Below are 22706 nucleotides of genomic sequence, written 5' to 3'. Positions count from 1 at the left end.
AGCCAAAGCCCTCTCCCTAACGCATGTCTCCTCAGGAAGTCTTGACGAAACGTGCGTTGGGGCAGCGGGGACCACTTGTCACCAGCACACTGCCTATTTACATTTTGTAAGAACATCATACCTCCTTACTGTAGCTTGATTATGCACTTTAACGGTCTGTTGTGGACGTGACGGCATGCACTATGCACCTTATTTGCACCAAATTTAAGACTGCTATGTTTACACAGACCTGCACTGAGCCTTATACTGCCCATATTGGTGATCACATTTGTAATTTTGTCATTTGAGATGTTATGAAGTAATTACTGTTGTTTCTATCTACACTAAAGGCATTGATGTTGTGCTGGTCACATTTTGTCCTTTGAGTAGTTTGTCCAGTAGTTCTGTTTTTTAAACAATTTTATTTATTTTTTTTTTTTTTGTATTTCATTAATAAAAAAAACGTGAATCTAGGATTATACTCTTTATTTGGTCTCTATGCACCATTTTTCTTGATGTAGTAAAATTTTTACAAGTACGGATTTTTCAGAAAAGGGCATCCCAGTATTCAATTAAAAACGACAATGACATGATTTCCTGTTTTGAAAACATTCATTTTACAAACACAACACAAAAAATTGGACCTATTTATAAAAATTCTAAAATCTTAGTTGCTAGAAGCAAAAAAATTAGGCGTCCCCCAAAAAACGGACATTGGTAGATAAAGGGTTAAAGGGAACCTGACAGCAGCGAAGTGCTGAGCGATCCAGGGGTAGCATGCATCAGGCACTGGCTCTGATTTCCGTCATATGTTTGATTCTAAAACACTGCGACGTTTCAGAGAATGTACCGTATTTAATTATAAAACGCAATTTTCTCTTTCCCCCAAATTTGGGGATAAAATGGGGGTGCGTCTTATAATGCAGATATACCTTATCGGCATGCCGCTGTGCTGTCTCTGGTGCTGCAGGGGGGGCTCTGCCGACATCTTGTGAAAGGCTGGAGCCCCCAGCAGTCCTTCCATGGTTTCCTGTGTTGGTTGACTCTGGGAAAACCGCCGCAGGGAGGCGGCGCAGATGGAGATCTCCCCGGGGCCCTTTAAACTGTTTTTCTCTGAAGCGCCGCGGCATTTGAGTGAAACCTATATGGCTGAAATCCTGCAGCCAGCGTCTGATGTGTGCTGTCCCTGGAGCGAGAGGCACGTCTCCGCTGTCAGGTTCCCTTTCAGTAGATGCATGCCTTGTAGTTTAGACTTTCTGTTAATACGTGAAGATTTTCTGCATATGCCGCTGTTTTCCCAGGTTCACCGCTGCTTTAAGCTGCATGTGGAGAGCTGCAGGAAGGCCGGGCACGCTGCCCTCGGACTGGAAGCTGTGACTCTCTGGATACGAGCTTTGCGATCTCAAGTCACCCAGCAGATGACGGAGCCGGTCACCCAGTGGGTCAAGATTAAAATTGATGGTGCGAGGAATGGAGATGAAGATCTGCATTTGCAGTGAGTGAGACCATTAAGCAATTTGGACTTTGGAAGACATTCACCAAAATGTGCCCTTATTCTGGTTCACATTTTAGCAATTTTTTTTGCCAATGGGAATTACCGTAGTTGTGGGGTGTCCAATATTTTATGCCACAAGTGTTGAAAAAAATAAATAAAATAAAATAAGGAAAAGTATTTAACGAGTCTAATTCAGATTTTTCCGTGTGCTATTCTGATCTGGTGCAGTTTTCATCCATCGCTATTTATCCAAAATAACTTTTGTTTAAATAAAAAAAAATTTAATAGAACCTGTGGCAACAACTGATTTTCTTTATGAAGCTTGTTTTGTTTCCTTATTGACAGTACCCTGAAAGACGGACTTGCAGATAATCCTTTGGATCCTGAATTGATGATTTCTCTCCTGGCAACAGAATTGAAGGGTTATAAATCTGTCCATGGTGACACCGGACAGGAGCGCTACAATACAATCTGTGACCTCCTTGAACTTTGCGCTGAAGACAGCAGCCTCGCCGATCACCGGCCGCCTTTCCTTCTTGAGCTTGCTCAAGTTCTCTGTTATCATGACTACTCTGGGCAGACTGAATGGTAACGTGGATCACGTGAAGTGCGGCTTTTATAGTCCTGATCAAATCTATGAACTTGCTGTTAGGGATGAACGCTCGTGCTGCGATAAGGTGTTATCTGAGCATGCTCGGGTGCTAACCGAGTGTCTTCGAAGTGCTCAAAAAATATATTCAAGTCCCCGTGACTGCATATCTTGCTGCTGTTCGACAGCCACAACACATGCAGGGATTGCCATGATGTAGGATTTAACAGCCATGAGACATGCAGCCATGAGGACTTGAACGTATTATTCGAGCACACTAAAGGCCCTTGGTTAGCACCTGAGCATGCTCAGATAACACCTTATACCAGCACGTTTGCTCACCACTAATAGTGATTGTAGAATATAGAACTGATGCCAGGTTAGCAAGGCAACAGTCCTAACTACTACACTGCCAATAAATGAGTATTGAAGAAGTTGTGTATGTGATGGAGGGGACTCCAACAAAGTGTTAATCTGCACAGCGGGGAAGCCCACTCAGTGCACAGGTAATTGCATGAACTGATGCTGCAAGCATGTATACAGCAGTAAGTGCTCCGTGAGCCGGGGTGCCACTCCAAAGAAAATAGCCACAATGGATACAAAAATTGAAAGGAACGGATGGCACTCACCGGTTAAAAAACTTCTTTATTCCAATACTTTAAAACATCGGCGTCGGGAGGATGGGAGCAGGAGTGGAATGGACGACAGCTGTTTCGCGCTTCTGTGGCGCTTCTGTCCAGTGACCAGTAGAAGCGCCACAGCAGCGCGAAACGGCTGTCGTCCATTCCACTCCTGCTCCCATCCTCCCGACGCCAATGTTATAAAGTATTGGAATAAAGTTTTTTTTAACTGGTGAGTACCATCCGTTCCTTTCAATTTTTGTATATATGATGGAGATGACTCTCTAAACTTATAAAATCATGTTGAAATGCAATAATGCGTCAATATTCTTATTTCTTCTCCCCAGTACGGCCTTGGATGCTGTGCAAAATTGCCTCAGACTCCTTGATTCTGCTTTGCAAGGTTTAGAAAACCAAAAGCATTTACTGGATATAAAGGCGCAGGCACTGCTGTGGCACTATATCTGCACGTTGGAAGCGAACATGCGTGAGGTGCGTGTAATGTGAAAATCAGAAAGTGGCTGCAAAGAGCAGCCCATAAGTGAGCGGTAGACTGATCATGGGATGTCCAGACGCAAGGACTGTAGAGCTTTTGTTAGATACTTTTTCTTACATGACTGTTACATGTACAGCTGAGCTGTTCCTTGTTCTTATTTTCTTCAATTCTTTTTTTTTTTTTTTTCTTGCCGCACAATGTACAGGGTTTGGAGGAGGAACAAAGGAAAGAAAAGCTAGACGCCCAACGCCAGTGGTCGGGTGTAGAGTATGAGCCCAATGACCTCAACTATGAAGACAAACTCCTGGATGACTTGTCTGCCAGGGATGGCATCTGTTTCACGCTGGCTGGGGAAGCTGGTAAGAAATCACTTTGCATTTGAATAAAAATATACACCCCTGTGTGTTTTTATATATTCTTTTTTTTGTGGTGAGTAGGACCCATGAAAGGCCTGAATGAAGCGCTGGACTTGTGGAGATCTCTCCTCTCGGGCCCCGACGTTCCATCTGTCCATAGCAGTGAACAGACTGTTTTCTCACTGCATCTGTTGGGATCTCTGTTTCGACTCATGGGAAAGGTGAATCCTGATTATTCTTGCCATTTTCTGTTATTTTTATCAATTAAAGGGAAGATTACTGATCATCTCCACCCAGTGCATAACCTCACGGATTGTTTTCTCAGCCTTTGCAGGCTATACAGAGCTTTCTGCTTGTGAGACATCTATGCAGTTCCCTCGGTGATCACATCCGGGCGGCCGGAGCCCTGTGTCATTTAACCAAACTTCTGTTTTATCTGGAGGGTCCAGAGTATGCAAGGGTACGTCTGTTTGCACATTTTGGATCTGGTGGGGGGAGGAGAGACAAAAAATTAAAAATGTAATAATCATTCATTTTAAAGGGATTCTCAGCAGGTTTTTGCTATGTAATCTGAAGACCGCAAGAGATAGGGGCTGAGACTCCGAATTCAGGGATGTCACTTGTCACAGTGCTGCTGTTGGTTACTAACTGTGAAGGATTTATCACAAAGAAATTAATTTTGCTGGACTACACTAGTCCAGCGACGCCCCCTCCTGTGATGAGAAGCTCACTGTGTATTGACTGTACACTTGGGGGCAGGGTTACTCATTCCTGAGTACTGTATATGAGAGGAGAGCTCTGGTAATGTTACCTGGGAGGGCAGGCTTACTGGCTCTCCTGCTGAAAGGTGCCATGCTGTCCATGGTCAGTCCTGCATGTCGTTCTTTTCTGGTTTAATGTATCTAGCTCTTTACCTGCTCTTATATCTTATTATCTTAGGTCACACTTCAGGAGGCAGAAGCAGCTCTGCTGCAAGCTGACACCTCCTCTGAAATCTACGTATTGACTAACTGCTGGTTTCAACTGCATCAGAGCCATCTTTTCAGGGTGACGGACCAGGTACATTGAGTGACTGCTATCCTCCATACTGGTATAGTGTGCTGGTACTCACATTTCATCTTTTACGGCTTTTCAGTAAATATCTTAAAACTGTAATGTCCTCCAGCACAATTAAAGTATATTTGTCACCAGGGTTTTGCTGTTATCTAAGAACAGCATGTTGTAGAGTCTGAGACCCGGAGTACAGTGATGTCACTTACTGGACTATGTTTTGCTGTTTCAGTACAAATCGGTGTTTATTAGCAGGAGATTATCAGTACAGGACAACTGACCTTGTGCCTCCTAGTCCAGCCACACCCCCCAGCACTGATTAGCAGCTCTGTGTCACCATACAATGTACACAGAGCTGTACTGTGTGTACACAGCTCAACAATGGAGCTCTGCAGCACAGTATACTGTGATTTTAAGGCTATGTGCACACGTTCAGGTTTTTTTCGCGCTAAAAACGCTATAAAAACTCACTAAAAACGCATACATTATGCATTCTATCATTTAGAATGCATTCTGCATGTTTTGTGCACATGGAAAAAAACGCATCGCGGTAAAAAAATGAGCATGTTATTTTTGCGGATTTTCTGAGTTTTTCCCGCAATTCTATGCATTTGGGAAAAACGCACAAAAAACTCGTGAAAACGCGGTAACATAGTGGTAAAAACGCATGCGGATTTCTGGCAGAAATGTCCGTTTTTTTGTCAGGAAAATTTCTGCAAGAAATCCTGACGTGTGCACACACTTTATGGCTAGGTGCCCACGTTCAGGATTTTGTTTTTTTTTTTTTTCCCCCCCAGCGGTTTTCCACGTAAAAAAAACCGCTTACATTAGGCATCCCATTTTAATGTACTCTGTAAATTTTTTTTTTTTTTTTTTTTTTTTTTTGCGGGGGAAAAAAAACACAGCATGTTCATTTTCTGAAAAATCTGCAGGATATGCCACTATATTGTTGGATTGGGAGTCTCCGGAAAAAAACGCAAAAAAACCATGAGTGGATTTCCTGCAAAAGGAGTCCGGATTTGCTCAGGAAAATTCTGCATACATTCCTGAACGTGGGCACATAGCCTTAGGCTAGGTTCACATTGCGTTAGTGCAATCCGTTTAGCGCATACGCTAATGGAATGCGCTAACGCAATGTCCAAAAAGGATTGCGTTTAGCGATCCCGCTAGCGCAGATGCCCGATCTGCGCTAGTGAAGAACGGACCCTGAACGCTGCAAGCAGCGTTCGAGGTCCGTCCGAAAATAACGGGACATCGCTGACGCATGCCAAAAAAGGCATACGTTAGAGATGCGTTAGTTACATTGCGGTCAATGGGTGCGCTAACGGATCTGTTACATAGCGTTAATTGCGCCATGTAACGGATTCAGTTAGCGGACACCCACTAACGCAATGTGAACCCAGCCTTACTGATAGATCGCTGGTATTGGGATCACTCTCTCCCTACCTCATGCTGCTGTCAGATTTCTTAGCAACAACCTGATGACCGATTCCCTTTAACTCTGACTTTCCTTTCTGCATTGTAGGTTGATAAAGGAGTACAGCTCCTTGTAAGTCTCCTCCAACACCCATCTCTGCAGAAGTCTTCCAAAGCTTGGTACCTCCTGAAAGTTCACATTTTGCAGGAACTTTCCCTGTTTCTTCAGCTTCCACCTTCAATTCTGCTCCCGGATCTCTACAGGCAGCTCTGTTCGCTCGGTAATGTTATTTACAGCTTTTTTTTGCAGATTTATTGTATGTATGTAAGCTGACATAGCCGGACCTGGCACAGACTAGTGTACCTAAAGTTGTGTGTTCTCAACCCCTCCGCACAAGGCACAGATTTGGCTCAACTAAAATCTGAGATCCTTGGATTAGGAACAGAAGACATTTATAGGACACTTCATAACTTTCCCAAATTATTACATATTTTAGGAGTCGGTCCATTTTATTCAGACTCCACGACTCGGACTATACAGCCTTGGCCTGCATGGTGTGGGCTCAGGAACTGTCCGACCGTAATACATAGCTATATCTCTTATATATCAATCTCTGGCTAAGGTCAGGCTCACCATAACTGTACTGACTTGGAGAATCATGTTGCCGGGTCAGTCTTCTGCACATTGAGCTCTTTAAAACAAAACCCGAAAAACCATAGTGGAATTGCACAATTTTTTTTTTTTTTTCTTCACAATTTCACCTTTACATGAATAGTGTCATAAAAAAACTACGACCTGGCCCTCATACGGCTAGAACAAGAGAGGAAGTAAAAACCTGTAAAGCGCTGCGGAATATGTTAGCGCTATATAAAAAATAAAGTTTACTATAACTACCGTATACTCGAGTATAAGCCGACCCAAGTATAAGCCGACCCCCCCCCTAATTTTGCCACAAAAAACTGGGAAAACTTATTGACTCGAGTATAAGCCTAGGGTGGGAAATGCAGCAGCTACCGGTGAATTTCTTCAAAAATAAAAATGGATGCTCCATACCGTTTATTATTGCCCCATAGAAGCTCCATAGAAAGTGGTGCCATATATAATGCTCTGCACCGTTTATTATGGCCCCATAGATGCTCCACATAAAGCTGTGCCCCATATATATTGCTCTGCACCGTTCATTATTGCCCCATAGATGCTCCATAGAAAGCTGTGCTGTGCCCCATATATAATGCTCTGCACTGTTCATTATGGCCCCATAGATGCTCCACATAAAGCTGTGCCCCACATATAATGCTCTGCACCGTTCATTATTGCCCCATAGATGCTCCATAGAAAGCTGTGCCCCATATATATTGCTCTGCACCGTTGATTATGGCCCCATAGATGCTCCATATATAATGCTGCTGCAATAAAAAAAAATCCCATACTCTCCTCTCTTCGCTCAGGACGCCGGCGCTTTCAATAATTACCTGCTCCTCGTGCGGCTCCGTCTCCAGCACTGACGCTCAGCAGAGGGCGCGCACTGACTACGTCACCGCACCCTCTAACCTGAGCGTCACTGCTAGAGGACGCTGCAGACGGAGCCGCACCAGAGCGAGGAGCAGGTAAATATCGCGCTGCGCTCCCCTCCCCGTATACTTACCTGCTCCCGGCGCGGTCCCTGCTTCTCCCGGCGCTGCATCTTCTTCCTGTATTGAGCGGTCACAGTTACCGCTCATTTACAGCAATGAATATGCGGCTCCACCCCTATGGGAGGTGGAGCCACATATTCATTGCTGTAATGAGCGGTACCATGTGACCACTCAGTACAGGAAGAAGCTGCAGCGCCGGGAGAAGCAGGGACCGCGCCGGGAGCAGGTGAGTATAACTAGACAGCCCCCGCTCCCCCTCCCCTGCCGACCCCCGGGCATGATTCGAGTATAAGCCAAGAGGGGTATTTTCAGCCCAAAAAATGGGCTGAAAATCTTGGCTTATACTCGAGTATATACGGTATATGCATCTTGGGGGAAGAAAAACAAAAGCTCCAAGAAAGGAAAAATCAACCAGTCCTAAAGGGGTTAAATTGTTAGATTATTCCCTGTATAATGAAGTTTTGCATTTTTTGAAAGTGGGCCGAAGATGAACAATACTTTGTATATTCGGACATTGTCGTTAATATTTCTGTTGGTTTTTGAGGTTACTCTTATCTCAGGTCGTAGGCTACATCCGCACGGCATGATTTTGCGGTGCGTTTCCTGCACTTGTTACCCTTAATGTTTGGGTTTTGGATTTCCAGGATGGCATAACCCAGAAACTGCTCTAACAGAGGCCCATAAGCTGCTCAGGAGCATTGTTCTGCTCTTACTTGGAAATGCTGCTCTGACCTCTCCAAAGGCCTCATCTGATGCCTGCTTCGTGGATAATGGTAATGACGGATAATGGGGGATGTGGATAAGTAATAGTCCTCTGCCCTGACATCAATGCTCCAAACTTATCATTCACTATACTGTTTCTCACTCTGACTAGGAGAGAACCTCCTCCAGAAGTGGCAGGTACTTTCTGACCTGCTGAGTTGCTCCCAGGATCTCATCACCACGCTGAGCCATCTTGGCAGTGTTTCCGAGGCGAAGTCTTTTTGTCTAGAGGGACTAAAATTAGCGAAGAGTCTTAATAGCATGTGGCAGTAAGTAACCATTCCCAGCTCTCCTTTGCACAAAGCTTTGGGGGGAACTTGTCATATTTGGCCAATAATCTACTTCTCGTCCTCATCTAGCCACTTTTGAAATGTTGCAGGAAAAAAAAGACAAAACACTTGGATAAGCTGAAAGGGATGGAAATACAATTGGGCCAACACTTATTATGGCAAAAAATGGAATTATTTATAGTGCAGATCTATAGATATTGCTTTTTATCACAGGAAAAAATCTATATTTTTGTACAGTGTTAGCCAGTAGATAGAAAAATTTTACAATTTTAAGTCCTCGGTGGTATCAACCACTGAGGACTCTCAAACTTTAATTGTCATAAAGACCCAGTAGCAATAGGCCCCATTTATGAAGAGGCAATGTTCATTAGAATACCTAATCTCACGTGAACCTCTATGGACTTCTGCTGATTATTATTATTATTATTATTATACATTTTTATAGCGCCATTTATTCCATGGCGCTTTACATGTGAATACGGGGCAAATATAGACAAATACATTAAACATAAGCTGATCAGCTTATGCCTTTTTATCAGAGCATTACTTAAGCTTCAGACTTGGGTGATCACTTACAAATTTGGTGCGAACCCTATGTATGGCGCTCGGCTGTCTGCGGCAGTCCCAGAGAGAATGAATGGGGCAGTGACGGAGTCAGAGCCAGCTTGATAGGACCCTGTTCTGGGGATCAGCAGGGGTCCCAGCAGTCGAATCCCCAGTAATCAGCAAGTTATTATCCATGCTTAGGTGAAAACTTACCCTTGGCACAAGCTCCTGTAAAAAAAAAAAAAAAGTTTAATTATTAAGAAAATCAAATAAGGAAAGGTGGCAACAGCATCCAAAGAAGAATAGTGGAGTCTCTTTATTAATACATCACAGAATACAGACAGCAATGTTCTCAAGCCGTATCCAGAGAACTGTATACCCACATCTTTAAAGTGCCAATCACCAATAAAAATCACCCAACCAAACTAACAGTAATTACACTTTAAAGAAATTTTGGCTACACTCCAATACTGAACTAAACCAGTTAGTGGGAAAGTCATTGGAGAACTGATACAACTAAGATGGGTTAAGTAAAACCGCAACAAGTCATAGACCACAATGGAAACCAAAACCTCCTAAAGAGTCATAAAGGTGGGTGCGGTGTCCCTCAATGGAGGCCATGATAGGTTTTATGGCGAGTACCAAAAATCTCCTTTTCTCAATCGCTTCATTGAGGGACACAGGAGCCAAAGCATGGCCTTAAGCAGTCCTCTTGCGTGAGTAATAAGATGTGTATGGTAAAAAGGAAAAAAAACGAGCCAGGAGACAGCAGGCAAACCCAAAGCTTACTGGTTGAGCCGCTCTGCTCCGACTTGCACCTGTTAATGCAAAAAAAAAAAAAAAAAAAAAAACATACAGCATGAAGACTGAGACTGTATGAAAGGAATAGCAAGAAGTGGACTCAAACGACTGGCAATGGGGGATTATCCCCTGGGATTGGATGGAGACGAGCAAGGGATAATTGGGCTAACCTCTACATAAAGGGGAGAAAGAACACCACCTTGAGGGGGAAAAAAAGAAGCCATAAGCCTCCTTGAAACACATGGGTGTACACTTCTCATGCCATGTTCGTTGGGGTTGAAACATTGCGCTCTCAAGATAGTGTGATATACTAATAAAGGCGTTCCAATCTTTAACATTGAATGTTTTTGCTTCGTTTTTATCTATCATTATTATTATTATTATTATTATTATTATTATTATTTATATAGCACCATTGATTCCTTGGTGCTGTACATGAGAAGGGGTTACATACAAATTACAGATATCACTTACAGTAAGCAAACTAACAATTACAGACTGATACAGAGGGGTGAGGACCTGTTATATCTTTAACAAACCACAGCCAGGACTGATCATTGTATGAAAGGAAGACTATCCTTTTATGATTCAATATTCATTGGGACTTAGCTTTTTCTAGCAAGATTTATTTTTTCTTTCTATTAATGGAATCTTAAAGTTTTTACATCCCGCTAAATTTCTAAAATCTGTTATAACATTCATGTTGCAGCTGTGCCGACTTCTTGGTGAGGAAGGCAGAACTAGAGACTTTACGTGCTGAGCCTCAGCAGTGTGAGGATGACTTGGAGCATGTGGCTTTCCTTATGGAGTCTTGTACAGGTAAGTTGGCCTGTAGGCTTGGACTATATGGAGGCCGGTCGTACAGTCGTCATTTATGGGTGTCACGTATAGATCGGACAACCCCTTTAAGCATGCACTATTGTGAATATTTGTTACATGTATGTTTGGAAAACTATGAAAGCAGAGTAAGGCTGGGTGTACAAATAACCGGCAATGCATAGGTTTCCATCTGGTGTTTTAACCAAAAAGGGCGGCTGGAAACTGATTATGGTGCTGATTCCATTGTTTGCAATGTGGTACTCATGTGGTACTCTGCTTACATACACATCTGTATGGGCCATGACAGGTCACTGATCCCTCACCTGCCCCCTATTTTTATATACAGTATATCTGCACTGTAGCATATCTGATCTATGATTAGTTCCCTATAAGACTTGACTGCAATGGACTTTGCTACCATAACCCAACAAGGTGGTTTTTTTTTTTTTTTTTTGGGGGGGGGAGGGGGGTGTTATGACAATTGTTAGTTTATATTTTACAATCTAACTGAGGATTAAATCTTTCTTTTTGATAGATTTCTCTTCAAAATCTCGACAAAAAGTAGTAAAAATAAAAGTTTCCAAAGGGAAGCAGTCAAGTAAAGTGAAGGCTCCTGAGATCACACCGAGCCCTCCAACAGATGACTTTCTGAAGGGTGTTCAGTTTAAATTTGTGGAAACCAGAGACTTTGCGAAACCTCCGGAATCTCCAACCATTGCTCCATCTCTGAAGAGCCTTCCTCAGTTTGTGTCGCATCCACTAGACTGCACGTGTGCCTTGTGCTCAGACCTCGTCCTCTCTCTGCTTTGCACAAGATGGCAGGTTGCTCATGCAGAAAATGATCCCCAGAGCCGAGCCTTGTTACGATCCGCTCTAAATCGTTGTCAGTCCATAACACTCCGATTTTCTAAAATTTTGAATGGTCTCCTATGTGCAAAGTATACAGAGTTGGGAATTGCTGATACGCTCACTGCTCGGGTGTATCAGGATCTAGTGTCCCCTCCTAATCTTCCCGAGAGGATGTTAGAAGACGGTCTACGCTTTGTCTCTTCTCGTCCAGCTACTTTTCCCAAGCACTGGATGGCGAGTCTTCTACTAGTGAAAGCGTTGGACTCTATTTACAAGCTGACAATCAAACATGGTGGAAGCATTGCAGATCTCTTCATGCAGGTATGGGGCTGGAAACCTCCGCAAGAGGCGAAAAAAGCTGCCAGTCTCAAGAGCAACATCTCCTCTTCTATATCCTCTACCAATAGAGGGAAGGGATCTCGCCTGCTTTCAGCAGATTTTAATGATATATTTTCTCAGGAGGAATCTGATTCCTCTATTCCTTCTGCACTTAGCAAGGCTCAAACTCCGATGCGAAAGGACCGTCTGAACTCACAAACCAAGCCTGTGATCTCAACCACCTCCAAAAAGAGTTCTGTCACCATCTATAATGAAGAGTCTCCCCAGCCAGAATTGGAGCCGAGAGCTCCAAGAAGACGTAAAACAAGAGCAGTGATCAAGGTGAGGCCTAATCGTCACACTGAGTCCTCCTCGCTGTGTAACAATACTGTTCATGTATCTGGGTAACAAGGGACTAGTGTTGGAGGCTTCTCTAAACTTTTGCACGTTTTTCAGGTTGATTTCAGTGACAGTGATTTGGAAATGCCAGATGATACCGACGATGATCCAACTTGGAATAATAAAAAGCCAATGAATCGTGCCAAGCCTTGTACCCGGGGAAGAACCAGGAGCTCTGTAGCACAGGCTGCTTCAGAGTCTGAGGATGACATGACCACAAAGAGTCGTGCCAGAAAAGGAAGAGGAAGCACCAAAAAGGCTCCAAAAGAGAGCAGCTCTCCTGGCATGCAACAGCGGCGTCCGCAAGGAAAATTAGATGCTGCTCCCATGGAAGTATTACGATCCATAGAGGAAGAACCGGAGTTGTTAGATCTTGGCATTGACTTACTGCGGGCATCTGATACTGAGGATCCCAGACCATCAAAAGGTAAAGGGCTGGTACCTGAAAGTTTAGGTATAGTCTGAAGTAAAAGCTTACATTGTAGAACATGAAAATCCCTGTTCTGAACACTAATTTTTGGTAAGTGGACAATATAGATAAGTTTAAGGGAGTTGTACACTACTCAGACAACCATTCGCAATCACGATGTTCCCCCTTATAAAATGACAGCTGTACTCCACTCTTCTGTTGGCGCTGCCACTCCCAGGGAGTTGAGTAGCAAGTCGCGTAAACCATGCAGCCAATCAGTGCTGGCTTCACTCTCCCCCACTTCTGACTTGGTTGACCTCCGGTGGAAATCAGAGGGGCGGCTGCTATAAGTTTCTCTAGATATCTGATTTGTCTGAAGAAAGAGTGAAGCGGCCCCCGATTGGCTGCAGGTTTCGCATCACATAATTGACGTCCACTTCACGCTCTCAATCGTTGGACGTCCGGAGGAAGTGAGAGCAGCCGAAGGTCTGACTACCTCCAGATGTCAGTTACTTCCACAGAAGGGGAGAGTGAAATGGCTGCTGTATGGATCGTGTGACATAATGTCACACAAGCGCTGGGAGAGCTGACACCACAGGAAGAACACCCACATCAGAAGGGAGTATAGTTGCTATGATTTGTGGGAAAACTTGTGATTGAGCATAGTTTGTCGAGTAGTGTAGAACCCTGCACTCTTATCTACTCCTCCAGCACCTGCATTGTGCACTGCCGGGATTCGCCGGTTTCTGAGCCTGGAACAATGGTTGTGTTATACATACTCCCGACAGGAACCCGACTAGTGACCACAGCCTCGTTCTGTACACTTGTATGCAGCAAAGCCACAGCCTCGCTCAATACAAGTGTATGGAGCAAGGCTGCACCCTCTAGCTGGATTCTGGCCTGGAGTATGTATAAGGCATACATGACCATTGTTCCAGGCTCAGAAACTGGCAGATCCTCGCAACACCGTGTGTTTGGCAGAATTCATAAGTATGTAGTCAGTGACTGCAGACTTATCATTTTAGATCGGACAACCCCTTTAAGCATGCACTATTGTGAATATTTGTTACATGTATGTTTGGAAAACTATGAAAGCAGAGTAAGGCTGGGTGTACAAATAACCGGCAATGCATAGGTTTCCATCTGGTGTTTTAACCAAAAAGGCCGGCTGGAAACTGATTATGGTGCTGATTCCATTGTTTGCAATGTGGTGGTTCCAACCTGTTTGCAAATCTGTATTTGCACTGGATAAGTGCAGATTTAACCCAGAGACTGATCACAACCGGTCCTATAAGGCCACGTTCAGTAGTTGGTCAGTTTTTTTTTTTTTTTTTTTTAACTCTGTATTTGTAATCCAATACTGAATGTGTGATCTTGGCCTAAAGGTACCGTCACACTAAGCGACGCTGCAGCGATACCGACAACGATCCGGATCGCTGCAGCGTCGCTGTTTGGTCGCTGGAGAGCTGTCACACAGACCGCTCTCCAGCGACCAACGATGCCGGTAACCAGGGTAAACATCGGGTTACTAAGCACAGGGCCGCGCTTAGTAACCCGATGTTTACCCTGGTTACCATCGTTAAAGTAAAAAAAACAACCACTACATACTTACCTACCGCTGTCTGTCCCCGGCGCTGTGCTTCTCTGCCCTGTGTAAGCACAGCGGCCGGAAAGCAGAGCGGTGACGTCACCGCTCTGCTTTATGGCCGGCCGGCGCTCAGTCAGTGCGGGAAGCTGACGGCGAGGGACGTGACAGACACCGGAATGTAAGTATGTAGTGTGGTTTTTTTTTTGTTTTGTTTTTTGTTTTGTTTTGTTTTTTTTTTTTTTTTTTTACATTTACAATGGTAGCCAGGGTAAACATCGGGTTACTAAGCGCGGCCCTGCGCTTAGTAACCCGATGTTTACCCTGGTTACCCGGGGACTTCGGCATCGTTGGTCGCTGGAGAGCTGTCTGTGTGACAGCTCTCCAGCGACCACACAAGGACTTTCCAACGATCACGGCCAGGTCATATCGCTGGTCGTGATCGTTGGAAAGTTGTGACGGTACCTTAAGGGTTTATGTGGACCAGCCTAGTGGATCCCTGAAGAATAATAGAGCCCCGTTCCCATGTGTGAGCTGTGATTTGCTTCACGCTCATTGTACGCACGTTATGTTTTTACTCCTTTTCTCAATCCTGCCGAAATGGTCAATATGTTGTACCCCGTGTAGGTAAAGATCCGGAGGTTCCCTTCTCTGGACCATATTCACTTTCTGCACTGGCCGCTACATCTCCCATAGTAGGGATAGGACCTGGCCCTCTTTCTTCAGCTAGAAAGATGGCTGCCTTCAATAAAACACTGGATTGAGAGCCACTTGTTTAGGATTACCTAATCTAATATTTAATATCTGTAAGATGTTTGTATGATTAAATATCCCAAAGGTCACAAGGGGCAAAAATCCACAAAAAAGAAGGCTGCAGAGTGTGAAATTCTTAGAAGAGACATTGGACGGGATCTCCAGACCTGGACGTCGGGAACGCAACAGCGGGAAACACATGCAGATATTTTCACTTTTTCCGGACTTTCTTCTTCTCTACCAGATACGTTCAGTAAGTAAAAATCATCTGAAATGGGAACTAGTGGAGAATTTGGCAGTGGTACAAATGTCCTGAGTATTAGGCCTGGATCACACACAGCGAGATACGGCCGAGTCTCGCAGGTTAAAACAAAGCTCTGGCACCGGCACTCCAGAGCAGAGTGTGTGGCCGCACAGCAATACATGGAGCTGTACGCTCCGCTCCCAAGTGCCAGAGCTTGTTTTTAACCTGCGAGACTCTGCCGTATCTCGCTGTGTGTGACTCCGGCTTTACATATGTAATGGACCTAGTTATTCTTTTGTGATGGCCTCTTCTTGTTTTCAGGTACCTCTGATCTGAGCTCCGTCTCGTCTCTTCTTTGCGAGGCTTTGGAGGCTGTAGCCCACTTTCCTCCTTGTACCTTATACTCCAGATTATGCCAACTTCTCGCCCTTTGCTCGGGAGGACAAGACCCGTACATGACTGCTCTGCTAGTTAGTGAATCTGTTTCTGTCACGTTACGACATCAGTTACTTAGTAACATTTATCGGAAGCTAAGGTAACAAACGCTGGTAAATTATGTGTAGCTTTGGATAGCTTTTGCTGTGAAATTGGGAAATTTTGTTAATAACCCTTCCTCAAAGCAGGACTAATCCTTTTGTTTACAAATAATCATTATGGAGTCATGTTTTGGTTATCTTTTATTTGTAATGGAAGAAAAAGAAACCTCCAGAAAGACGACATAAGTAAGGACGTGCAATCACTTTCTGACCAGTGGGGGTCTGACTACCAGTCTCCCAAACCACAAACCCCCGCCCCCCCGACGGTGGCACTCCCTGCTGTGCTAGACCAGTGCTGCCGAGCTTCATTCCTACCACTGTGGGCTCCTGCTGTGCTAAACCAGTGCTGCCGAGCTTCATTCCTGCCATTGTGGGCTCCTGCTGTGCTAAACCAGTGCTGCCGAGCTTCATTCCTGCCATCGCAGGTTCCTGCTGACTGTGCTTAACCAGTGCTGCCAAGCTTCATTCCTGCAATTGTGGGCTCCTCCTGTGCTTAACCAGTGCTGCCGAGCTTCATTCCTGCCATCGCAGGTTCCTGCTGACTGTGCTTAACCAGTGCTGCCGAGCTTCATTCCTGCCATTGCGGGCTCCCATGTTCAGTAGGTGAAGGTATCTCCTAGTAATATGCAATCCCTTTCCGGTATGAGGTTTTTCCCTCTGCCATCATTACTATTACACTAAATAGTTGTTTTTCTCATATTTTTTTCCACCACTTTCCTTAACTCTACATTGTGCCGTTCCTGTTATACCTTCTAAAATAAAGCGTATGAATAAACTATGAACTGGATGTTACCATTTGTGTTGTCTATACAGTTATCACGATAGGGCCGTGTTCCCACACTGACCATGTACAAAAGGGTAACACTCCGCTGTCAGCTCTCATACACTTCATGGAGGAATAACACAAACGGCACAACACAGAGCTCTGATGTTTTAGAAACTGTCATTTAATAATATGTTGTAAAGCAAACCTATCAGGAGGGCAGATAGATGGTCTTTAAAGTGAACCTGACGGATCCCCTATCTGTCTCCAACTTCTACTGCACCAGTATGCACTGATTTCTTCAAAGGTAATCTGTCCGCAGGATTTCACCCACCAAACTACAGTATTTAAATGCACATGTAGCTATTTAAAGAAAAGTCCAGCAATTTCTTTATATGGCCAAACCCGCTGAGAAATCAGCGTTGTAATTGATATGCACATGAGGTTGAAAAGGTTTTTGTAGATCTGAAGCCTCTGTCACTCCAGCTCTATCCTCCACCCAGTTCCGCTGCCTTATGGTAGACTGGCAGCCTCTATGCTGTGACTTCAGGAAAGAGTCATTGGTGAAATAGTGGGCAGTGGTGAATAGAGCTGGAGTGACAGGGGCGTCAGGGCTACAATCAGCTCTTTAGCCTCCTTTGCATACCAGTTCAAATTGATTTCTCCGTAATGGAAGAATGGACTGGCTAGGTAACAGTATTGCTGGACTTGACTTTAAGAGCGACATACCCATATAGATAGTATGGATGATGGTGGGGGGTGAAATCCTTCCAACAAAGTGAGTGTTGTGGATTACAAATGCTACTGTAATGTACTGTTAAACTGCAGCTTTGCATATGCTAATGAGGCAGGACTAGCCCTTTGCTTCAGATCTCTAGCCACACCTCCTTGACATGATTGACAGTTTACATAGAATCCCTGTTAAGGAGGGACCATTCTGTAGGCTGTCAATCGCGCTTAGGGAGAGCTTTAAAAAGATCTGCGGCAGGACTAATCCATCTTTATTACCATCTGCAAATCTGCAGGATAAAAGTACAGGCTTGAGAATACAGCATTGGTAATCCACATCTAACACCTTATCAGATTAAATGATCTCCTCTTATAGTTCAGTTAGATTTAAAAAACAAAGTTGCATGTCTTTTGGAGCGTCACTCTTGTCCGTGCCCCATTCCTAATGGAAACAAGCCACAATTCTGCTCACCGCCCATCAGGTACGGACTGGGACTGAAATTCAGCCCTGGCATTTGAAATCACACAGGCCCATGTTGTCCCCGTCCCAGAGCCCCAGATGGGATATATTACTAATATTACCCTGGATGGAGGAAAGGATGATTTACTACAAGACAAATATTTCTAATGATGCCCATGGCCTGAAGGAGTGCTCCATCATAACTCTTAACAGTATAGGTGTCTTAAGATCAACGATTCTGTTAACAATGTAGCAGTCAAGGCGGCCCATGACCACACAGGCCCTTCTGGCATTTGCCAGATGGCCAGTCCAGCCCTGCCGCCCATGGACTGTAGTGACACCGTTACCAAAATAAAGCAGCCATAATATTATATATTGGCATCTTAATGTGTTTAGGATATTTCATTAAATGTTTTTATATCTCTTAGGAAATTAAAGAAGGATGGCTTAGGCGATGTAACTGAGAAGTTACAGTGCCTGTCTCTAGATGATCACAAGGACCCCAAGGTTCAGTATCTCGCACAACTTGAGGCTCTTTTCCAGTTCCCAAAACAGTCCATACAAGCACATTCACTCAAGGAGCAGATCGCACAGATCCCAACAAGTATGTCTGATTACTCCGGAGCCTGAATTGTCTTCTCACCATTTGTGGCATAAGTGCTAACCCAGATCTGTTACCTTACAGACACCACAGTGTGCATACTGACATTAGCGGACTTTCAGACCAGGAATCCCGGAGATACCCTGCTACTTTGTAGGCTCGAACAGGGGAATGCTCCCGTTACTGTACAAATACCTACATCACATCTGAAGGTAACGATCACGTCTCTGAATAGTACATGATTATGCCTGTATTGGAAAACTAAATACCAGGGAATAGGATTATTCAGGGGACTGACATTCTACTCTTATGTGCCCATGTCGCAGTTAAACTTAAAAAGGTACTCCTACCTTGTACACTTATGCCCTAGCCAATATCACTGGTGGATGTAGGTTCCTGCCATCAATCTTCTGAGGCCCCCGCTGCTCACGGTCAGTGGACAGGTGGTTGGAAACCCCATACAAATAAATGGAAAGAGCCACACATGTGCAGTATATCACAAGTGTGTACACCCCTCACGTTTTTGTAAATATTTTGTCTAATGAAAAATGGCACTTTGAGCAAATGTAAAGTAGTCAGTGTACAGCTTTTGTAACAGTGTAAATGTGGTGTGCCCACTAATTACCGTATATACTCTAATATAAGCCTAACCGAGTATAAGCCGACCCCCCCCCCCCCCTAATTTTGCCACAAACTGAGAAAACTTAATGACTCTAGTATAAGCCTAGGGTGGGAAATGGGGATTTTTGTGTTACTCACCGTAAAATCCTTTTCTCCGAGACGCTCATTGGGGGACACAGGACTGTGGGTGTATGCTACTGCCGCCAGGAGGCTGACACTAAGTAAACATAAAAAAAAAAAGGTTAGCTCCTCCTACGCAGTATACACCTTGACACCGGCCGCAGGCGAACCCAGTTTGGTGCAAAAGTAGTAGGAGAAAAAAAGGAAACATATCAGCATTAATACAGAAACAACATGTCTAGAAATAACCCCACTGACTGAACAAGTCAGAAAAAAATGAAACAAAAAAAAAAGCTATCTGGCTAACAGGGAGGGAGCTGTGTCCCCCAATGAGCGTCTCTGAGAAAAGGATTTTACAGTGAGTAACACAAAAATCCCTATTTCTCCTTCGCCTCATTGGGGGACACAGGACTGTGGGATGTCCTAAAGCAGTCCCTGGGTGGGGAATTAACTCACCGCTATAACATCCAGGCATCTGCCCGCTATAAGTGCGCTACCGCTGCCTGAAGAATCCTTCTACCCAGACTTGCATCTGCAGAAGTCTGAGTGTGGATATTGTAGTGATTGGAAAAGGTATGCAAACTAGACCAGGTTGCGGCCTTGCAAACCTGTTCTGCTGAAGCCTGGTGCCGAAGCGCCCAGGAAGTCCCCACTGCCCGAGTGGAATGTGCTTTGATTCCGGCCGGAATGGCTACTCCCTTGACGTGGTAGGCCTCCTGAATAGCCGATCGTATCCACCTGGCCAAGGTTGATCTCGAGGCCGCAAGACCCTTCCTGTGACCCTCAGGGAGGACAAACAGCGCATCCGTCTGCCGAAAAGGTGCTGTCCGAGGCACGTACCTTCTCAGCGCTCTCACTAGGTCTAACGTATGGAGAGCTTTTTCCACATGGTGCGTTGGCGCTGGACAGAAAGAAGGGAAGACAATGCCTTCATCCTTGTTAATGTGGAACGAAGAAACCACCTTTGGTAAAAAAGGAGGGTGCTGATCTGAGCACCACCTTATCCTGATGGAACCGTAGAAAAGGAGCCCGGCAGGATAGGGCAGCCAGCTCCGATAGCCGTCTAATTGAAGTAACGGCCACCAAGAATACAACTTTCTAGTAAAGGTAAGTTAAAGAAACGTCCTGAAGGAGTTCAAAAGGAACTTCCTGCAAGGCACTTAAGACCAGATTAAGGTCCCAAGCATCCATGGGGGCTCTGTAAGGTGGAACCTTATGAGCTACTCCCTGTAGGAAAGTTTTTACCTGCAGATTAATAGTGATCCTGCGCTGAAAAAGTACAGACTAGGCTATCTGTCTTCTAAGTGTACTCGTGCAAGCCCTGAATCCAGGCCGGTTTGGAGAAACGCAAGAATGTTTGGGATGGAGAAATGTAGTGGGGGGAGCCCATGCCCTCTGCACCATGAAAGGAAAACCTTCCAGGTGTGATAACTACGTGAAGAGACAGATTTCCGGGCGCTAATCATGGTAGCGGCTACCTCTTGGGAATTCCCGGCCTGTGTTAGAATCCAAGATTCAATGGCCAGGCCGTTAAACACAGGGCCCCTAAGTTCTGGTGGTAGATCGGGCTCTGCGAAAGTAGATCCGGGCGGTCCGGAAGCCGCCACAGAGCTCCGGCGAGCAGCTGCACTAGGTCTGCGTACCATGACTGACCGAGGCCAATCTGGGGCGACCAGGATAGCTGGAACTCCTTCTGTCTTGACCTTTCTGATTACCTTCGGGAGCAGTGCTAGAGGGGGAAACGGATATGGGAGATGAAACTGGCCCCAAGGCAAAATTAACGCGTCCACAGCAATCGCCTGTGGATCTCGATCCCCAGAGTTGACATATCTGTTGAAATACTTCGGAATGCAGAGACCATTCTCCGGACGCAATACCCTGTCGACTGAGGAAATCTGCAGCCCAGTTTTTCCCGCCTGGGATGTGGACTGCAGAAATCACTGAGTGATTCCTCTCGGCCCAGCAGAGGACCTGTTTTATCTCGTGCATGGCCGCCCTGCTGCGGGTACCCCCTTGATGATTTCTGTACGCCAAGCATTGTCTGATTTGAATCCAGACAGGGGGCCTGCCAGGAGATGATGAAAATGCTGCAACGCCATCCGAATTACCCGAATCTCCAACAGATTGATCGGGGTAGTTGACTCCTGCGAGGACCAGCGTCCCTGGGCTGTGTGGCGGTAAAATACTGCTCCCCAACCTAGAAGGCTGGTGTCTGTCGTGACAACCAGCCAATGGACTGGGGGAAAAGCTTTCCCCTGCTGTAGAGATGGGATCGTTGACCACCATGAGAGATCCTGTCTGACCTGGAAAGATAGACGGCACCTGAGGTTGAGAGAAAATGGATTTCTGTCCCATGCTGATAACAGAGCATGTTGGAGAAGGCGAAGATGGAGTTGCGCAAATGGCACTGCTTCTATTGCCGCCACCATCCTTCCTAAGACCCTCATGCATAAACCAAATTGTGTGATAGACAGGCCGGCAAAGGGTCCTCACCTCTTGCCGAAGCTTCAGGACCTTGTCCCGAGGCAGGATTGTCAAGCCTTGTAAGGTGTCGAAGAACATCCCTAGAAAAGAAATTCTCCGGGATGGAATAAGACGATTTTTCTCGGTTCACCAGCCACCCTAGACGAGAGAGTGTCTAGAGCAGTGTTCCCCAACTCCGGTCCTCAAGAGCCACCAACAGGTCATGTTTTCAGGATTTCCTTAGTATTGCTCAGGTGATAATTGCATTACCTGGAAAGGCAAGAATTCCATCACCTGAGCAATACTAAGGAGATCCTGAAAACATGACCTGTTGGTGGCTCTTGAGGACCGGAGTTGCGGAGCACTGGTCTAGAGAAATGCTGATGTTTTCCTCGCAGGCCCGAAAAGATGGCCCCTTGATGAGATCGTCTTAATAAGGTAAAATGAGTATGCCCTGAGAATGCAGGATGGACACAACAGCCGCCATTACCTTTGAACACCACTCTGGGGGGCGGTGGCTAGCCCGAAAGGTAAGGCCGTGAACTGAAAATGCAGATTTCCTACGGCGAAACGTAGGAATGTTTGATGCGCAGGAAATATGGGAATGTGCAGATATGCATCTTGAAAATCTGTTGAAGCTAAGAAATCTCCCTTTTCCATTGATGCAATGACCGATCGAAGAGATTCCATTCGAAAGCGACGAATGTTGACAAACCTGTTCAAACGTTTCAGGTCCAGAATGGGCCTTACCGATCCGTCCTTCTTGGAACTAAGAACAGGTTGGAATAGAATCCCTGATATCTTTCTTCCTTTGGAACTGGAATAATGACACCGCGGAGCCAAAGAGACTAGAATTGAACAGAGCCTGTACCTGGGACTTTGAGCTGGGAAGGAAAGAACCGCACGGGGGGAGGTTGACAAACTCTCTTGTGTCCTGAAGACACCAGTTCTCTTATCCATCTGTTGTGAACCACAGTGAGCCAGGACTGGTGAAAAAAAAGA

At 45.1% G+C, this 22706-nt stretch overlaps 1 protein-coding gene across 1 annotated transcript in view; it reads left to right on the top strand.

Moving 5' to 3' along the window:
• Nucleotides 1–22706, top strand: part of ESPL1 (extra spindle pole bodies like 1, separase) — a 61831-nt gene that overhangs the window by 21807 nt on the left and 17318 nt on the right. The window contains exons 7-23 of the mRNA XM_069758766.1: nucleotides 1281–1474; nucleotides 1820–2062; nucleotides 3031–3175; nucleotides 3385–3538; nucleotides 3617–3756; nucleotides 3861–3995; nucleotides 4475–4594; nucleotides 6111–6282; nucleotides 8281–8409; nucleotides 8511–8667; nucleotides 10745–10854; nucleotides 11390–12363; nucleotides 12478–12847; nucleotides 15253–15420; nucleotides 15733–15946; nucleotides 18328–18503; nucleotides 18585–18712. Coding sequence (XP_069614867.1) covers nucleotides 1281–1474; nucleotides 1820–2062; nucleotides 3031–3175; nucleotides 3385–3538; nucleotides 3617–3756; nucleotides 3861–3995; nucleotides 4475–4594; nucleotides 6111–6282; nucleotides 8281–8409; nucleotides 8511–8667; nucleotides 10745–10854; nucleotides 11390–12363; nucleotides 12478–12847; nucleotides 15253–15420; nucleotides 15733–15946; nucleotides 18328–18503; nucleotides 18585–18712 — 3729 coding nt within the window. The remainder of the gene's footprint in view (nucleotides 1–1280; nucleotides 1475–1819; nucleotides 2063–3030; nucleotides 3176–3384; nucleotides 3539–3616; nucleotides 3757–3860; nucleotides 3996–4474; nucleotides 4595–6110; nucleotides 6283–8280; nucleotides 8410–8510; nucleotides 8668–10744; nucleotides 10855–11389; nucleotides 12364–12477; nucleotides 12848–15252; nucleotides 15421–15732; nucleotides 15947–18327; nucleotides 18504–18584; nucleotides 18713–22706) is intronic.

Source organism: Ranitomeya imitator, chromosome 3 (genome assembly GCF_032444005.1).
Source record: "Ranitomeya imitator isolate aRanImi1 chromosome 3, aRanImi1.pri, whole genome shotgun sequence".
Lineage (NCBI taxonomy): Eukaryota > Metazoa > Chordata > Amphibia > Anura > Dendrobatidae > Ranitomeya > Ranitomeya imitator.
Note: the sequence above shows the minus strand (reverse complement) of the source record. Positions and strands in the feature narration are given on the sequence as shown.